The sequence below is a fragment of the Sceloporus undulatus genome, chromosome 3, assembly GCF_019175285.1.
Source record: "Sceloporus undulatus isolate JIND9_A2432 ecotype Alabama chromosome 3, SceUnd_v1.1, whole genome shotgun sequence".
NCBI classification, from domain to species: domain Eukaryota; kingdom Metazoa; phylum Chordata; class Lepidosauria; order Squamata; family Phrynosomatidae; genus Sceloporus; species Sceloporus undulatus.
This window is the reverse complement of record NC_056524.1, coordinates 14186610-14205047: the sequence shown is the minus strand read 5'-3', so window position 1 is coordinate 14205047 and position 18438 is coordinate 14186610. Positions and strand designations below refer to the sequence as shown.

Sequence of the window (18438 nt, the reverse complement as noted above, 5' to 3'; positions counted from 1 at the left end):
AACAATCAGAAGTAAGTCTGTTGCCAGCTGGACCTAGGGATTTACAAAGTTTTACATTCACACCATGTAGTCTCTGACTACAGAACAGTTATGGGTCCATAACTCCAGATCACAAATGCATAACTGCAATACTGAATGCAGCCAGGATTTCCAAAAGGTCTTTGTGCCAGTTTGCCTCCGCTGTACTTTCTTTAAACTGAAGTCATCTTTTTCTCTTTCATCAGTCTTTCATTGTTATTTTTGAGCACTTTCTTTGGAAGAAGAATGAAAATGGGCAACTCACATTCTTTGTGACTTCTGGAGTCACCAAAACAAACTGTAACTTCAGCAAGCTTTCATGCAAGGAAGGAGAGTAGAAAGGGAATGCAATTAATTCCACTAGCATTTGATTTATCTCCAGGCTATTTCTCATTTTTAATGTCCTCTAAATGTGTTGGCGGTTTGATTTTTAAGGTGAGAGAACAAGAAGGCCTGGTATTTAACAGTTCATGAAATGCCTTCAATGCTTTATTTAATGACCGGACGTTTGAAGTGTGCATTTTACTATAATTACAAGAAAAGTGTCTAATTGATCGTTTGGAGTAAATTAAGAACAATCTTGCTTTTCCCTCCTCCTCTTCCCCCCAGAGCATGGTTGAATCCGTCAGCACTATAAGCTAGCAAGAAGTTCCCTGAAATGGAGCCATAGGAGTAATGTCTTCTGCATACTGATGAAGCATTGCCTTAGCTGCACTTTTTGTTCTAGGACAAGGCTGGAGGAACTGCTGCCACTTTTGTAGCCTCTGAACTCCCTCTACCAGTCCTGCATCAACCCTGTAACTGCCCCCTACTTAATTCTTTCCCAGTGTGTTTTTGGGTAGGGTGACCAGATGTCCTAACTGCAAAGGAGGACAAGACACCACAAAATGTAGGACATTCAAGAAAAATGTGGGGCATAAACAAATAAAAGCTAAAAACACTAATATAGATATAATATAATATAATATAACCATTTCCTGTGGTTTATTTACAGCTATATGACATATACTGCATTTTATGATGTACTCAACCATATTTTTCTGATGAACTTCTCTCTGTTAAAATGCCTTGATGGCTTGCAATATACTTACAGAACTCTGAGCAAAACAAATGCTTAAAGCTGAAGTCTAATGACATCTGAAAAAGTGATTCTCACCTGCATTACTATCAACTAACTAGCAAACTTTGCTAGCAACAAAACCATGGCTGAATCTACATTTAAATTATTACTTTCATTTGTCCTCTCATCTCTCCTGCTTCTTCCTCAACCCAAATTGCACACTTTCAGACATACCCTTCCCCTTTATTTCGCTGATCTCCTTCAACAACACAGATCTTCCTTTGCTATTCACACCTCTGTCGGAAAAAAACAAACAAAACCACCACATGGTCAGGGACAGTCCTCTCTGCAGCCCTTTGCATCAGTCAGGGCAGTATAAATCTGTTGAACTAGAGGCACCAGATGGCACAAAGGCAGATTTCATGGTTCAAAATAGAGGATGTTTTGCACTTCTTCCTGGGCCCCCAGATGTAAAGTTGAAATGTAGGACATGTCTGGGGAAAAGAGGACCTCTGGTTACCCTGTTTATGGGTGAGATGTGACCAAAATATGAGCCCAAAGCCCCCGAAATAAATTAAAACATGAAAGAGTGTTCCCCACCCACCCCCAAAACCATACATCCCCATCACCTACTTCACCGTTTTAACTTCCTTCCAAAATAGTGATGTAACATCAGTTGCAGTTTCCATTTTGGAAGAGCAAAAGAAAGAACCAAGAGTAGCTTGGTGCACATTACAGGTGGTCCATGCAGATGGAAAAGTGGTCCCTGGCTCCCATGCAGTTGCCCGTCCTGGTCTAGGAGCTCAGTTGCCAGCTTAGTTCTTCTTGTGTTGCTCCATCTAAAGTCCAAGTAGGAACACACAGCCACTGGGTTTGCATGGCAGCTCCACTCATTTTTAAGTCTGCAGGATGTGTATGTTCCCATTTTAAAAATAAATAAATAAATAAAACAAGGAGAACTGAACTTCGGGAAGCATAGTTCTCCTGTAAAACAAGGTGTCTATCACTGTGACTTTGCATGAGCGTATGTGCGTATTTGATCGAGAACTTACATGGCGTAATTATTTGAAGGTTGGACTCTGGGAAGCCAGGGTTCAGATCACTGCTTAGCCATGGAAACCCACTGGGTGGCCTTGGGCAAGTCACATTCTCTCAGCCTCAGAGGAAGGCAAAAAAAAAAAAACCTGGACAAATCATGCTAAGAAAACCCTATGATAAGTTCACCTTGGGATCACCATAAGTCAGAAATGACTTTATGGCACACAACAATAATATGTATTTAATATCCTGCTGTTCTCCCCCATGGGATTTTTAATCTGAAAGAACAAAAAATAATGGAATGTGATGAAACCCAAAGTGGCTTCTGGTCACTTCCCATTTCAAATTTTCTTTTGGTGTTGCATGGAAGCCTGTGACAGATCCCAGGAAGAAATGTGGCCCCTAGTGCTTCCCAAGTAGGCCATCCTTCTCCAAGGGCAGGGGTGGGAATCCTGTCCTCCAGATGTTGTTGGGCTGCACCTTCCAAGATCCCTAGGTAGCATACTGAAAAGTGAGGAACAAACAATTAAAGTCCAATAACATCTGAAAGGGTGACTCTCACCTGTATTGTAAACTAAAATCAATGATCTTGGGAATCATTGCTGAAAGAAAACGTTTGGGAAAACAGAATTAATCCCAATAAAATATATAAAATATTGATAGGCTGCCTCTACACTGCAAAAATAATACAGTTTAACACTGCTTTAACAACTATGGCTCAATGCTATGCAATGCTGGGATTTGGAGTTTGTTGTGGAACCAGATCTCTCTGACAGAAAAAGCTAAATATCTCATACATCTACAAATCCCAGAATTGAAGATTTAGCATCGAAGAGTTAGAACCTTTTCAGCCTAGTTTCTTTTTCCTTCAGTTTCCTGCCATTTGTACCAAGAGGAGTAGATGACTTGGATTCTTTTGGTTTGCTCACATCAATAGAATTGTGGATCCCCTTATTACTTTTGAAAAAGTTGAGAAGAAGCCAGTCATAGAATTATGAGTTTGACGTTTTGTGACAGTGAGGTGCTAGGGTTTCATCATGAAAAATATGAATCGCAGTCGCCAATTGCAAGAACTGTCCATCCTATTCTCACTCCTTTCCCAAGCTGCTCTGGGTCCTTTAGAGTGAAAATTATGATGCTGACAATGTGACACTAAAAATTAGATGTTTCTTCTGATACTAATATTTAGACATGGCAGGAGACACACATTCGCCCTGCTCTTACTTCGCAAGGTATTATAGCAATGACAGTATTTATTGCTTCCATCTTCAAGTAACACATAGGACAAAAATCTGGTTATCTGAATCTCACTGACATAAGTTCACATGTGTTCTGGCAGCTACAGCTCAGAGCTACAACTCAGTCAAACTTTTTAAATATGTGTAAGTGTTTCTTTAGATTTATAAGTGATCTGTAGTTGCTTAAGCCACATCATAGAATCACAGAATCATAGGGTGAATTTGTTGTTGTTGTTGTTGTTGTTGTGTGCCTTCAAGTCATTTCTGGCTTATGGCAACCCTAAGGCAAACCTATCACAGAGGTTTATCACATGGAAATTTTTAGAGCTTTTGCAGGTCAGTTCCGACGTGACTGCGCTTCCAATGATGTGCATTCACGTCAGAATGTGAATGTGTTATCAGATGCCATTCCTTTCTATGGGAGCTCCTTGCAAGTTGCTTCCACAGTGATTCCAAAGTGACCCCTCATTTTGGTAAAACCGAAAAAAAGTGACTTCACAGAATTCGCTTCCAGGCTCACTTCAGTTGCACTGCGAATTGGTCTGGTGTGGAAAACCACTCTGATGCCATCCCCCTTGGCCCCCTATGTCCTGCTCCGTCATTCCCCTCCTCCTCCTTCATGCCATCTGACCCCCTCTGCCACCCTGCAACCCATCCCATCATTCCCATCATCCCCTGCCTTCTACTGCATCCCAATCCTGGCCCCAGGGACCCCCAGCGAGCTATCCTATTATCCCCTGCCTTATTCTGCATCCCGATCCTAGCCCCAGCGACCCCCAGCGAGCTATCCCATCATCCCCTGCCTTCTCCTGCATCCCAATCCTGGCCCCAGTGACCCCCCAGCAACCTATCTCATCATCCCCTCCCTTCTCCTGCATTCCAAACCTGGCCCCAGTGATCCCCTGCCATCCATCTCATCATCCCCCGATTGCTCCTGCATCCCCATCTCACCCTCTCTGCCAAACTGCCATCTATCCCATCATCCTCTGACTGCTTCTTCATCCCGATGAAGGATGCCAGCTAAGGAGGGGGCAGGGAAGGAGGACAGCGTCCAGAGCCCCACTGAGCATGTGCAAGGGTGCCGATTCAAACCTCCGGTGTGGTAATACAATGTGCACTCACTCCCATTTGCTTGAATCCGAATCACGTGACTTGCTTGAAATAGAACTGACTCTGCTTCCCCCGTTCAGAAGGGCAGCGGAAAGGCAACCAGGTGTGGTAAAACATCATGTTTTAACCTTAATCCGCATTGCTAGACAGGAGTGACTCTGGATCTGGTGTGAAAAAACATCACGCTTTGCATTGCTAGAACAGGAGTGACTGCGGAGCTGAGCTGCAACCCCCCCCCACGTGTGATAAAGGTCCACAGGGTTTTGGGAAGATTCTTCAGAAGAGGTTTGCCATTGCTGTCACTGAGGCTGAGATACTGTGGCTTGCCCAAGGTCATCAGGATTCGAACCCTGCTCCCCAGAGTCATAAAGTCCATCTCTCAAACCACTGTAGAAATAATGCCGTTTGACACCACTTTAAGAGCTGTAGTGACATCCTGTGGAATACTAGGATTTGTAGTCTTGCAGGGAGTTTAGCCTTATCTGCCAAAGAGTGCTTATGCCTCAGATCAAGGCTCATCATATGGTAAGCTCACACTTGGTTATTTTGTGCAGGATGCAGCAGTTTCTCCTTTGCAGAAAATAATAGAAAATTCTATTTCCTGCAAAGAAAATCCTGTATTCTCACTAAACTGTTCAGTTTACAAAGACTTTCTAGTAGAGAAAAGAAATTTGCTAATATTACTCAATTTTCCTTTTTGAGAAGAAATTTGGCAATGAATTTCATCCCTATTCTAAGGTTTAAAGGATTGTGGAAGGTGTCCAGTAGAGGTACTGGGGCAAGTCAATGGAAAGAAAGGTCCACAGTGCAGACCTCCATGGGGTTCACAACTGTTACTGAAATTATTAGTACTGATTAGACAAAACAAAATATTACCTGATGAACATGAAGATGGGTTGCAGAGATCCTTTGCTCTTAACAGTAGTGCTGTGGTTTAAAAGCTAACAAATCACCATTTCTCTTCACAGCATGAGAGAAGCTATGGGTCATTTAAAGTGTGGAAATGTCAAAAATAAAAGTCTCTTTGTAAACAGGGAAGCTCCATCTAGTGATCAATGCAAAGTAGGACTTATTTTCATAAGAAAAAACTGTTTGCCCAGTGATATTTGCACTGCTCACACAAAAATGTGAATTCATTATCTACATAAAGCAGGATACGTTTGTCTTATAGACTTTAAACACTTCATAGTGCTCTAAAACGCATTTGTGGTCATTGTGATCATCACACTCAGACTAGTAGTAGTGCAATTAAATTAATACTGAATTGAATGCCTATACGGATTACCATTTCTATAAGTCTTCAAAGTGAGAAAGGGCAAAAGTCAACTGTTAATGAAGAATGTAATCATATCTATTGTGACAAATTTGATTAGAAAAGTTTGTATCAGTTTTAATAATAAAAAGGAAGGCAGTGGCACCAGGTGCCACACTGGGATACGTGTGTAGACATCCATCCAGCATCACTCCAAAATGCACAGGTAGCAGGGGGAATTCAGAGCAGCTCCAGAGCCAGAATACTCCGGAAGCAGCCTGGTGTATTCTGGCCAGTGTAGACCTGTCCATAGATGTAATAATTGAAATCTGTATTTATTTTGGTCCCTTAAACAAAAATAACAAAAACCAAAGGAACAGCCCAAATCCCCCCCCCCAACTAGTGGAGACATAGGGTCTCTATAAGTTGGAAACAATCTGAAGGCACACAACAACAACAACAACAACAACAAAGGTGAAGTTACAAGAGGTTTTCATATTTTTGGACATTTTTTCTCAGTGTAGGACAATTTCCTCCCAAAATAATTGGCTGAAATCCTGCATCATCATAGTTATAATTGGTGATGCTCCACCAACCTAACCTTGCAGCCTGACAGCATCCAAAGTGTTTTTGAGGTGCTGGAGACTGGAGTTATGTCCACAGTGCTCTCTTGGTTTTTGGTGATCTGAGAACAAACAGCTGAGAGACCCCTTGAGGTCCTGCTGCAACAGCTTGTCCTTGCACATTGCAGCACACTTCGGACATAATTTCCCATCACTCCAATGTCCAGCAAACAGAAACAGTTCAGTTGAGAAGCTGCTATGCTGTGAAGGAAGGGTTTGGGTGTCAGGTTTGGTTTTCCGTGGCTGTAAACATGAATAACCAGCAGTTAAGATACTATCAGTATAATTTATGATATTGTAAGTGTTGAACAGGAGGCCATCCAATTGTCTTCACAAAAGCAAGCAAAGGCACAAAGTGGTGGGTTTTCTGAAGAAAACTTTGGTTGATGGGCAAGTGAATTTGTCACAGAAAAAGTCCTGAATTGGATCAATAATCTCATGACAGATAACAATGGCTTTTATGGGCTAGGTGTCATGGTATATTGACATTCCCTGTCTCAGTGAGGACAAGACGATGTGTGAGTACATTTTACAGAAGGAAGTGGAGCCCTATTTTGTTTTTATTTATCTCCCGCTAAATTAACTCCCTTGTCACTTAAGAAGTTAAATACACTTCAGGGCTGGTTCTTCCACTATTCACAGTGGGACAACTGCCTCAGGTGGTAAATTCTGAGATTAAGGATTGGAGGTCCCTTGACTGTTGCTCTTGATCATTACTCTAGGAGGACAGGGCTTCAGATACTACATGGCCTCGTAGCAAAATGAAGACAAAATGTCTTCTTCATATAGGCCTAAGATGCTCACTGGATCAGGCCAAAGGCCAACAAGACCACCATTCTATTTCTTTCCCAAAGTGGCTAGCCAGACTTGGCACTCAGAGGTATGATGTGAAACTCACTCTTATGTTCATGCTGGTTACCCCACATCTAGTACACTGAGGCCATGAAAGTAACCTCAAAAAGCTTGGCCACAAAGGTTGACTAACCAGTCTCAGGAGTGCTGGATAAGTCCTATTAGTATGGTGAATGTAATGGATCTGTTGATACTGGTTGATAGTGGGGAGGGATTCCTCCAAATCTCAATGGTTTGGTGAGCAGCAAAAGTGTCTCAGGGGTCCAGGAAGGCATGGGCTTTGCTGAAGAATGAAGTAGCTGCCATGTGGGAGAGCAAACTGAGGGACCTTTGCAGGCCTTGGAACGGTACAGAGCTACTGATGAAATTGTTTGCAACCCTCCTATACCTTCGCATTACCCCCATAGGCCTGCAACTGAAGATCCAAGCAAGCCTGAGACCCATATTTTATCAATAATATCACCTCCATTATATTTTTTGTAGGTTTCACTGACTCTGTTTGTAGTACACTATCTCTAAATAATAGACTTGGGTTCTTTATTCAGTGACGCACTAGTAACTGACTAACTCCATGGAAGAATAGCTATTTCTGAGCCAACTGATTTTTCCCCTTTATCTCTCTCCATATCAGGCTGTGATTTAATCCCAGTCCAGTATCTGCGATGGGGCGATCCAGAGCCAATTGCAGCTGTTGTGTTTGCCTGCTTGGGTCTCCTGGCCACCATGTTTGTTACTGCTGTTTTCATCATATACCGCGATACACCAGTTGTCAAGTCATCAAGCCGAGAACTCTGCTACATCATCTTAGCTGGCATATTTTTGGGGTACCTGTGTACTTTTTGTCTCATTGCAAAGCCTCAGAAGATCTATTGTTACCTACAAAGAATTGGCATTGGTCTTTCCCCCGCAATGAGTTACTCTGCCCTGGTGACGAAAACCAACCGGATTGCAAGGATCCTGGCTGGCAGCAAGAAGAAAATCTGCACCAAGAAACCTCGGTTCATGAGCGCCTGTGCCCAGCTGGTCATTGCGTTTATCTTAATAGGCGTCCAGCTGGGCATCATTGTGGCTCTTTTCATAATGGAGCCCCCAAATATCAAGCATGATTATCCGAGCATCCAAGAAGTATATCTGATATGCAACACCACCAACCTAGGAGTTGTGACCCCTCTTGGATATAATGGTTTGCTCATTTTAAGTTGCACCTTCTACGCATTCAAAACCAGAAATGTTCCTGCAAATTTCAATGAGGCCAAATACATTGCATTCACCATGTACACCACTTGCATCATTTGGCTGGCTTTTGTCCCCATTTATTTTGGGAGCAATTATAAGATTATCACCATGTGTTTTTCAGTCAGCTTGAGTGCCACTGTAGCTCTTGGTTGCATGTTTGTGCCAAAAGTATATATCATCCTTGCCAAGCCAGAGAGGAATGTACGCAGTGCATTTACCACTTCAACTGTGGTTCGCATGCATGTTGGAGATGGGAAGTCATCTTCTGCTACCAGCCGTTCAAGCAGTTTGATCAACCTGTGGAAAAGGAGGGGATCTTCTGGAGAGACCCTAAGGTAATTGGTGTTAATGTTGGAGGTTTTAAGAACATGGATTTCCCCATGGTGGGGAGGGGGGAAATTAGAGGGGAAATTGTATCCATTCTACATTTTGTTATATCTCACCAGGTATGTCATATTCAGAAGGTTGTGGTAGTGTTCCATTTTTTGAGATTCCAGATCTAAATTTTACCCCAAACTAATATGGTGGGCAATAGAATCACTCATGTTCTGAATTAATATTATCAGGACTTCCTCTACCTATAACCATACTTCTCACTCTGCTGTTTTTCTTCTTCTTTCTATTTTGGGTCCTGTGTCTTCTGCTCTCATAGTCTATTTCCTTCTTACAGCACTGTACAGTAGTCACAATCCTGTGATGGATCCAGGACAATCTGTTTAGGCTGCAAGTAGTGTTATAACACTGAATATCTACAATTGATTATTATTTAATACAGTGTTCATACAACCTTTTGTGAAGCTTGTAATGTAGCATGTTGTTGGAAACAATTATTTGCAGTTTAATTTCATGCAGCCTTAGTAAATGAGTATATACACCCTCATGAATGGGACCAACCATACAGATCTTCCCAACCCAATGCCATCCTAAGACATTTTGCTGCCTGAGACAAAGACAAAGGACAAAACTGTCCCAGTTTTATACATAGAAGGAAATTGTACTGGAAACAGAGTTTCACTGCAAACTGGAAATGAAACAGTGTCTTTCTCTGCAACTGAGGGAAGTAAGAGGGAATACAAACCAGCACTTTGTGCTGGCCTGTGGGCAGAGTCATGACGTAGTGTCCGCACACTGAATGCCATGACTTTACCCCCTTCGCACCATGACACTGCGTACCCTTTTACATCATGGCACAACTCTCGCACAGCACCCAAATAGCACAGTGCAGAAGGGGCATCATCATGTTGCCCATTGTGGCTATGACACCCCTTCCAGGGAACAAAAAAGAAGCCCCTTTTCGGGACTTCTTTTTGCTCTCTGTGGAGGCTGTGGCATGTGGTTGTCTCCACCCAGGTCAAAAAGGGGCGGCATCCTGCTGTCCTTATGTACAGCCCCTAAGTTAGTTTAGGATGAGGATGGAAAACCAGGGGCAGTTGTGGGACCCAGCTTTCCTTTCCTGGGACCAAGGGGAGAACAAAAATCCACAGCCTAGCCCCCAATCTGTATAGGAAGACTGGTATTCTCTCTCTCTCTCTCTCTCTCTCTCTCTCTCTCTGTGTGTGTGTGTGTGTGTGTTTTAAAGCAACTGGAGAAGCTGTAAACATATTCAGAAAGTGAACAGCTAACTGCTTTTACCAGAAAAATGGCACTTCAGGTGGTCTGCAGCAGGAGTGGGGAAGATATTTGAAAACATTGAAAAGAGATTAAAAATATGTTTTCTTGTTAAGAAAACCTTGGACTAGTGAGAATAGTCATCCTTTTGAGATGTATTCTACACAAAATTCACAAATGGTTGTTTTGCACAGAATGTAGTGGTTTTCTGTGCATTCTATTCTGTACAAAATATGCAGCTTATTTATGCCTAGTAACTGCTGTTTTTGGAGCAGAATTGCCAGGTTGTGATGTTGTTGTTTCTAAATCAGGTTGAGTCTTGAATTTTGCATAGTCTTCAAAAACTCTACAGTTTTCTAAGACTTTAGTGCAATGCAAGGAAATTTTCTAAAATTCTCAGTTGCTTCCTTCAAGAAGACAGATAGCAAAGAATTTCATTCTGAGTCTGGAGAGGCTGAGGGCTGCAAAACCACATCAATGCCCAGGACTGCACTTTGCCCAGCCATGCTTCTGAACTTGCAGGACAGGCTCTGAGCTGCATACAGGTCTGTCTTCCAACAGTTGTGGGTGGTTAGGGGACAAAGGAAGTTGAGGGCTAACCCTACATCCCCTTTCCTGAGTCTGGTCCTTTGCTTTGCGCAGTGATAGGTCAGTTTCTTATGCTGTTAGCTCTAGAAACTCCTGTTAATACCAAATGGCAGGTCCATTACTCTTTATGGACAGGAGAAGAATGGGATAAGTGTGGGGTGTGATAATCTTCCCCCAGATCATGTGAATACCACGGGATAAGGACACTTCATTCCTCCATCTGATAATCTCTACTAAGTGGCAGTTAGGTAGTAAACACCCAGGTGGTTGATCTCCACTTTTCCTTTTTGTTCTAACATTCTCACAAACACTATACCTGTTTACATCCAATGGGCCCTTTACCATGAGCTTTTCTTGTTAAAGATCTGAGGCTGCCTTCGGATCATGTATGTAGCCAGACTGCTAACTAGGGCACAGGGATGTAGCCAAGGAGAGGGGGTCTGTAGGGTCCAGACCCCCCCCCCTCCGTTAATATAATGAACGGTGCACATGCCCATGCCATGGGTGCATGCCACCACACCACACCCACCCACCCCTTCCCAAAACCTTCCCAACCTGTAGGGCAGGTTACAGAGACCACACAGTGCCCCCGTTGAAACAGCTCCAGTGGCTGCCACTTTGTTTCTGGGCACAATTCAAAATGCCCTATATAGCTCAGTTCCAGGACACTTGGCAGACTGTATCTCCCTGTATGAGTCAGCCTGGGCTCTAAGATTCTTAGGAGAGGCTTTTCTCTCAATCCCACCACCATCACAAGCATGGCTGGTGGAGCCTTTTTGATGACTGCCCCTAAACTCTTGAACTCACTTCTCAGGGTAGTAGTCAAAACTGCTCCCTCCATCTCCTTCTGTCAGCAGGCAAAAACCTTTTTCATTCAGGCTTTTAAAATAGAAAGTGTTTAAAGAATGGACTCTTTTAATTGCACTGTTTTTAAGCACTTTTATTTTTAAATTGCATTTTATTCTTGTAATGAGTGTTTTAATATTGTAATAGTTTAATTCTCTTTTACTGCTCACTTTTTGTATGTTTTTAATTGTATTGTTCTTTTAAAGTATGAGCCGCTTTGAGTCTCAATTTTAAGAAAAAAATCAGGATATAAATATTATAATAATATTATTATTAATAAAAAGATCTCTCCCACCTCACAGGTGCAGGTATGAGGTAAAACGTATAGTCAAGTGATCACCCCTCCATCCCAACCTTTAATATGGTACAAAGGAAAAAGAGAAATAAAGCACAAGCATACTCAGTGGCCTGTGAGGACCTGTTGAGTCAGTTACACATGTGCCAGCAGAAGAAAAATGAGAGCTTATCCAAAACAAGAAGCGCAAATTGCTTCCTCTTGTCTTTGAAGCTGTTAATCCAAAATTCTTTCTCTCTGCTGATAGTCAAACTCACTGCAGGCTTACTATAGATCTCCGTGTGGTGAAAAGACAACATAATTGCTTCGTAACTAGAAATTAATCATTCACATTCAGAAGATGGGATGGGATCATTAGTAGCTATATTTGGAATTGCCACAAGTGATTTCCAAGTGATTCAACTAGTATAAACTTTATTCTTAATATGGCACTCCTTCCTACTCTTTCCTCTTCTTGCTTGGCCTGGTATCACTTATGCTGGTAGCGTACTGTCTGCTAGACTTTATCCACCCTCATATTACAGCTTTCATACTTGTTAGGACCAGACCAAGATATTTTGCTGCCCAGGGTGGGTGTGTTCAGTAGATCTTCCCATCAAGATGTGTAGTACCAGCAGACTATGTAGCAGATGGGGAAGGCAGAATTATCTTTAAGTGGTGGGATATTATACCCCACTCACCCTGTTTGTATCATAAACCACTGGTGTATAGGTCCAGATATCAACCAGGTTATTTTGGCATCCAGGGTAGAAAATATCATCAGCATCTCTTCTCTTTCCAGACAGCAAAACTACAACAACAACAACAACAACAACAATAATAATAATAATAATAATAATAATAATAATACATTAAATAACAATTGGCTATACCCAAATCAACTGCCAGAGGTGGCTACCTCACTCTTCCTAACAGTGGAGCTACTACTAATCCTTGCTACTTGTCATGCTACTATTCATTGTTGTTATTAACTGCTATCAAATCGATTTCAACTTACCATGACCTTCAAGTCACTCAATTCAAAACAGCCCTGCTCAGGTCTTGTAGACTCAGAGCAGTGGCTTCCATGATTGAATCTATCCATCTGGAATGTGGTCTTCCTCTTTTCCTACTGCCTTCTGCTTTGCCAAGCATCTTTGTATTTTATTGAGAGTCGTGTTTTCTCATAATATGGCCAACGTAATAAAAAAATAAAATAAACCTTCCTCTGAACAGTGCTGAGTGAAATCATATTGGTTATGTTCCTGGCTCTCAGGGACCTCTGAAACTCTCAGGGGTCTTCTCAAGAAGGGTGGAGGGAAGAAGATGTTAATCCATAGAACCCATATAGTGCATCTATAATGTCAGTGGTTTGTATATAAATACTATATGGACTGAACGGCCCTTGTGGTCTCTTCCAATTCTATGATTCTATGATCCTACTAGATATGCAGGTCAGTGTTCTGTTGTATTTCAATACAACAGATAACTTCTTAAACCCAAGAATGCAAACTGCATTTTATTTGAGGCTCTGCCTGAATAAAATGACTCCACTTCATGTTGGGCAGCTGGCTCATGAATCTATTCAAGCTGGCACTGAAGTGACTGGAAGCCAAAACAAAACAATGCCAAAAAAGAATATGATTTTTTGAATTGGAACGATGTGGTTATATTTAGATGGTACAGAGTGTTGTATAGAAGTGAGTCATGCCAGTTCTTAAAGCAACATGCTGCTTCAGTCATGCCAGGGCATGGAAGGATTCCTATCATTAACATGGTGCTCTTTTGATGCTAATTGATGGCCCTGCCAAGTGGCATCAAGGGACTGTCACAGAGAGAACGCCAGGGCTCCGCTCAAAATCTTTGCATGTTGTCGGCATTCAAAATGAGAGCAAACAAAAGCAGAGCAACTCACACAAGCCTGCTGCATAGCTTTTGCATGCTTCTCTCTTTTTTGCGTAGGATGCTACCTAATGTAAGAATCTTATAAAAACTTCCAGGTCTGATTAAACAGAGAGATCTTGGTCTCCTCCAGATTGTGGTAGGATAGGGCAACATACACATCATCTAAATTTATGTAGAGGTGAGAGATTTTGGCCCTCCCAACCTACTATAATGGAGGTCTTATGTTCAGTTGAAAAAGGAGTGAAAGCTGTGTGATTTTTTAAAAAAAACTCCGGAGAACTTATCAAAATCACTTTGGAGACACAATAGCCTGAATCTATTGGTTCATCCCAATGAGAGTAGAGAAACTGAATCACTGGTTTAATCAAACAAATTAATTCAAATTACAAAAAAAAAAGGGAATTTCACCTAAACATTAGGAAGAATGTCCAGATGGTAACCTTCTGCTGTTGTGGTCATTTTATTAAAGAAAGGAAGAACAGGAGATGAGGGTGCGGTGGTGGTGGTGATTGTGATGATGATGATGATGATTTAGATAGGCTTGCCTCCCCCTCCTCTTCCTTTGTATTAGCATTGGCATTATGATCAGGATTAGCATCATCTACTCATTAGTATCAGCTTTTTCTACATGTTTCAGCAAAGGGAGAATCAAGGCAGCTTACAAACATTAAAACAAATACAGATAAAAGGTGAGCCAGTGCAGTGTAGTGGCTTCAGTGTTGGACAAAGATTCTGGGAGACCAGGGTTCAAATCCCCACTCAGCCATGGAAATCCACAGGGTGACTTTGGGCAAGCCACACTCTCTCACCCTTCGAGGAAGGGAATGGCAAACCCCCTATTAGTGATGGGAAGAATATTTGAAAATATTTAAAACAATGGTCAAAAACATGTTTTTTGGGTGCTGAGAAACCTTAACACAAGGAATCCTGGACTGATGAGAATCTTTGTTGTTCAAGACATATTGTGCACACAATTCGCATATGCTTCTTTTCCTCAGGAATCAGCATTTTCTACATGGGAAACCACATTTTCTGTGTGGAAAACAATGCAGAAATATCCATTCCTATGTAGAAAATCCTGTTTTCAGTGCAGAAAATGTTATAATGTGCAGAAAATGTTCTTACAGGAGATTTATTCTGCACAAAATTCACACATGGTGGATTAGCACAGAAAACTACATTTAGAATCGTAGAATCATAGAGCTGGAAGATACCACAAGGGCCAACCCCTTGCCATGCAGAAACTCACAATCAAAGCATCTCCGACAGATGGCCATCCGGCCTCTGCTTAAAGGCCTCCAAGGAGGGAGACTCCACCACACTCCAAGGGAGTGCGTTCCACTGTCGAACAGCCCTTACTGTCAGGAAGTTCCTCCTAATGTTGAGGTGGAATCTCTTTTCCTGTAGCTTGCATCCATTGTTCCAGGTCCTGTTCTCTGGACCAGCAGAAAACAAGCTAGCTTCCTCCTCAATATGACACCCTTCAAATATGTAAACAAGGTTATCATATCACCTCTTACCCTTCTCTTCTCCAGAATAAACATCCCCAGCTCCCCAAGGCATTCTTCACAGGGCAGCATACAGTGGCACTATTACTTCCCTTGATCTCTAGACACTATACTTTTATTGATCCAGCCTAAAATTCCATTTGCTATAGAGAAAACTCCACTTTCCAGTTGCAACAGTCCAAGCATACTGGTTCATCCAAATTGCTGGAGCCACTGCCCTATGCCACCCCCCTCTCCCTAACCCTAATCCTATATTACATTAAGTATAGCTCTAAAGTGGTCACAGGGTAAAATGCTGAGAGAAGAACATCTTCTCCAGTTCACCTAGTATCTGCCTGAAATCATCAAATCGAGAAGGTCAGTAGGGTTCCTATAATATTAAGAATTTAAAATGCTGGACTTGTGAGTTGTCCTTCCCTCCAGCTCCCTCTGTTGGCAAAGGGACTCCTTTGCAACACTTGAATAAGCCAATGCTGGGAAGTTGGGTTGTGCTTCCTCTAAAATGAAGTAGAAATTAATCTGATTATCTATACAGAAATTCTGCTTTATGACCTTGCAAAGTTAAAGAATCTTTAGGTACATTTGCAGAACTCGCTCTCCTGCTCTTTTAGTTATACATGCCTTTCCCTTTCCTTATAGACATGGGTTAGCAAGGTTGTCATTTGGGGTTTGTGAACTGGAAAAAATGAATTGCTTAATCATCTAGCAATTTGGTATGCAAAGGGATCGTATAGTACCTTTGAGACTAACTGAGAGAAGGAAGCTGGCAGCATGATCTTTTGTAGACTTGGTCTACTTCCTCAGCGCACTAATATTTCAGACTAAGCTGTGTCTCTGAATTTTACCATCTAGAGATTGTTAAACTTAAATTTAGTTTACTTAGATTCAGTAAGTGAAAGCATTACATTTTATATGGGTATAATATTAAAGAGGAAGATTCAAAGTATTTTGAATATTTGTTGTTGGTGTTGTTGTATGTCTTCAAGTCATTTCTGACTTATGATGATCCTAAGGCAAACCTATCATGGGGGTTTTCTTGGCAAGTTTCTTCAGAGGGGGTTTGCCTTTGCCATCCTCTGAGGCTGAGAGAGTGTGACTTGCCGAAGGTCAGCCAATTGGTTTCATGGCCAAGCTGGGATTTGTACTCTGAGATTACTGCACTACACTCTTATAGTGCTGCTACTCCACTTTTACTGCTTTGACTACCTCTTGTTGCATTCTGGGATTTGTAGTTCAGTGAGGGCAAAGAGCTCTCTGGCTGAGAATTCTACATGCCTGTCCCTAAACTGCAAATCCCAGAATGCAACAGGAGGCAGCAAGAGCAGTTAAAGTGGAATAGCAGCACTAGAAGAGTGTGGTATGGTACTCTATAGTCCAATGCTCAAACCACTACACCAAGCTCTCTACTGATTTATAAATTTTGGGAAATGTTGGCATCCTTTTTGAAGAGTTTTGGATTGGTCCAAGTTCTTCTAATCACTAATCATCCATGAAACTCTGCAGGTATCCTTTTGACAGTCACACACTGACCTTCCTTAAAAGGCTATTAAGGCTGCATCTGCACTGCAGAAATAAAGCAGTTTGACACTACTTTAACTGCCATGGCTCCATCCTATGGAATCCTGGGATTTGTAGTTTGTTGTGGCACCAGAGATGTCTGACTGCGAAGGCTAAATAGCTCATAAAACTACAAATCGCAGAAATCCGTAGCATTGAGGCATGACAGTTAAAGTGGTGTCAAACTGCATTATTTCAGCACTGCAGATCACACCAAAATGGTGCAGAGGGAAGACCCATCACCTCAAACACACTCTCAGAAGTGTGGCCAATCAATCCTAATTTTTATATTTAATTTTATTTTTTATTTTTATTTATTTATTAAATATTGCACTCAAACCATTACAAACCTTACACACGTATACAATTACAATCCATTTAGTTTACGAACATACAAACAAAGTCTGATGCAACATACTACTTCTAAAAACCTAAAACTGACTTCTTCCAAGGTGTGATCATCTGCTATATTGTTCTATATTTGGCTTTCTCTTTCAAAGCATATCTATTTTCAGACTTCTATTCTTTCCTCCTTTCTACTGAATCATTTCTTTTCAGTTTTCAGTTACTGTATTGTCTCCCTTCTAAATTTCTTTGGTCTTAAATTTACTCAGACTTTTCACTTTTCTCTGCACATATCCATTTTCTTGCCCAATACTCCTTTATCCTAATTTATTTATTTCTGATTTTAAAAATGCTATTAACCCCTATTCCCAAAATGGGAATAGTACTTTGGATTTCACCTTTAAAGGTTAGGAAAACTCAGAGTAGAGGCCCACTGGCTGTCACTGAAAACCAATGGAACAAACCATTGCATTTGGGGCTTATTTTAACTTTTGGCAAACAGAAAGGGTCCTTTCATTCATGGATGGGATCAAGATTCAGTGGAAGATCCAGCTTACAAAAAGGCAAGGATTTTTCCTGGTTTCCTCCTTCCTCTACACTAGCAATGGTTCCCAATGTTTGGTCCTCCAGCTATTTGTGACTTCAGCTCCCATAATTCCTAACTGTTGGCCAAGTTGGCTGGGGCTTTTGGAAGTTGAAATCCAAAACAGCTGGAAGAACCAAGATTGAGAACTACTGCTCTACAGCATGCATCCCTCCATTGTTCCAGAGGGTCTTCCAAACATCTGAAACAGATTTTCAGTGGGTTCAAGTGCTACAACAGAAAGAGAAAACAAAAGCACATTAATTTCCATGTCTCTTAGTGGGAGTATTCCCTTAACTGTAACTCTTTTGAAAAGCAAATTCAGGATTACAGTCTTTAATTACGTCCACACAAACAAACAAAACCCTGTAAAATCAATAACAGTAGAATGAAACATGAGAATCCCTTGCATGCCTTAAGCAGATCTTAAAAGTAAATAGTTGCAAATAATCCGTTACTTGAAATTAAATTCCTTTTAAAGAACTGAAGTATAACTCAGGTATATTACAAAAACACTTATCCCTTCATATTTATGACTTTGATTATTCACGGATTTGATTCATATGCTCTCTCTAGGAATCTCTAGGTCCTCTAGTGCAAGTCTATGGTCAACTTTAACTAAAAGATTGCACTGAAAGACCTAGAGATTCCTAGAGAGAACACTCTACTAGGCATTTGTAGCTCCTCCAGTGCAGTTCTATGGTCAGTGTCTGTTGGACGTTGACCACAGAGCTGCACTGGAGGACCTAGAGATTCCTAGAGGTAAAACATGGTGTCTTTGTTATTTGTGGTTTTTC

General features: G+C 41.5%; 1 protein-coding gene across 7 annotated transcripts in view; it reads left to right on the top strand.

The window, feature by feature from the left end:
* The window catches only part of GRM5 (glutamate metabotropic receptor 5), a 305682-nt gene that overhangs the window by 255877 nt on the left and 31367 nt on the right, over nt 1–18438 (top strand). For all 7 annotated transcript variants that reach the window (XM_042459902.1, XM_042459896.1, XM_042459900.1 and 4 more), the window contains exon 8: nt 7823–8762. In XM_042459902.1, the coding sequence (XP_042315836.1) occupies nt 7823–8762 (940 nt within the window). The remainder of the gene's footprint in view (nt 1–7822; nt 8763–18438) is intronic.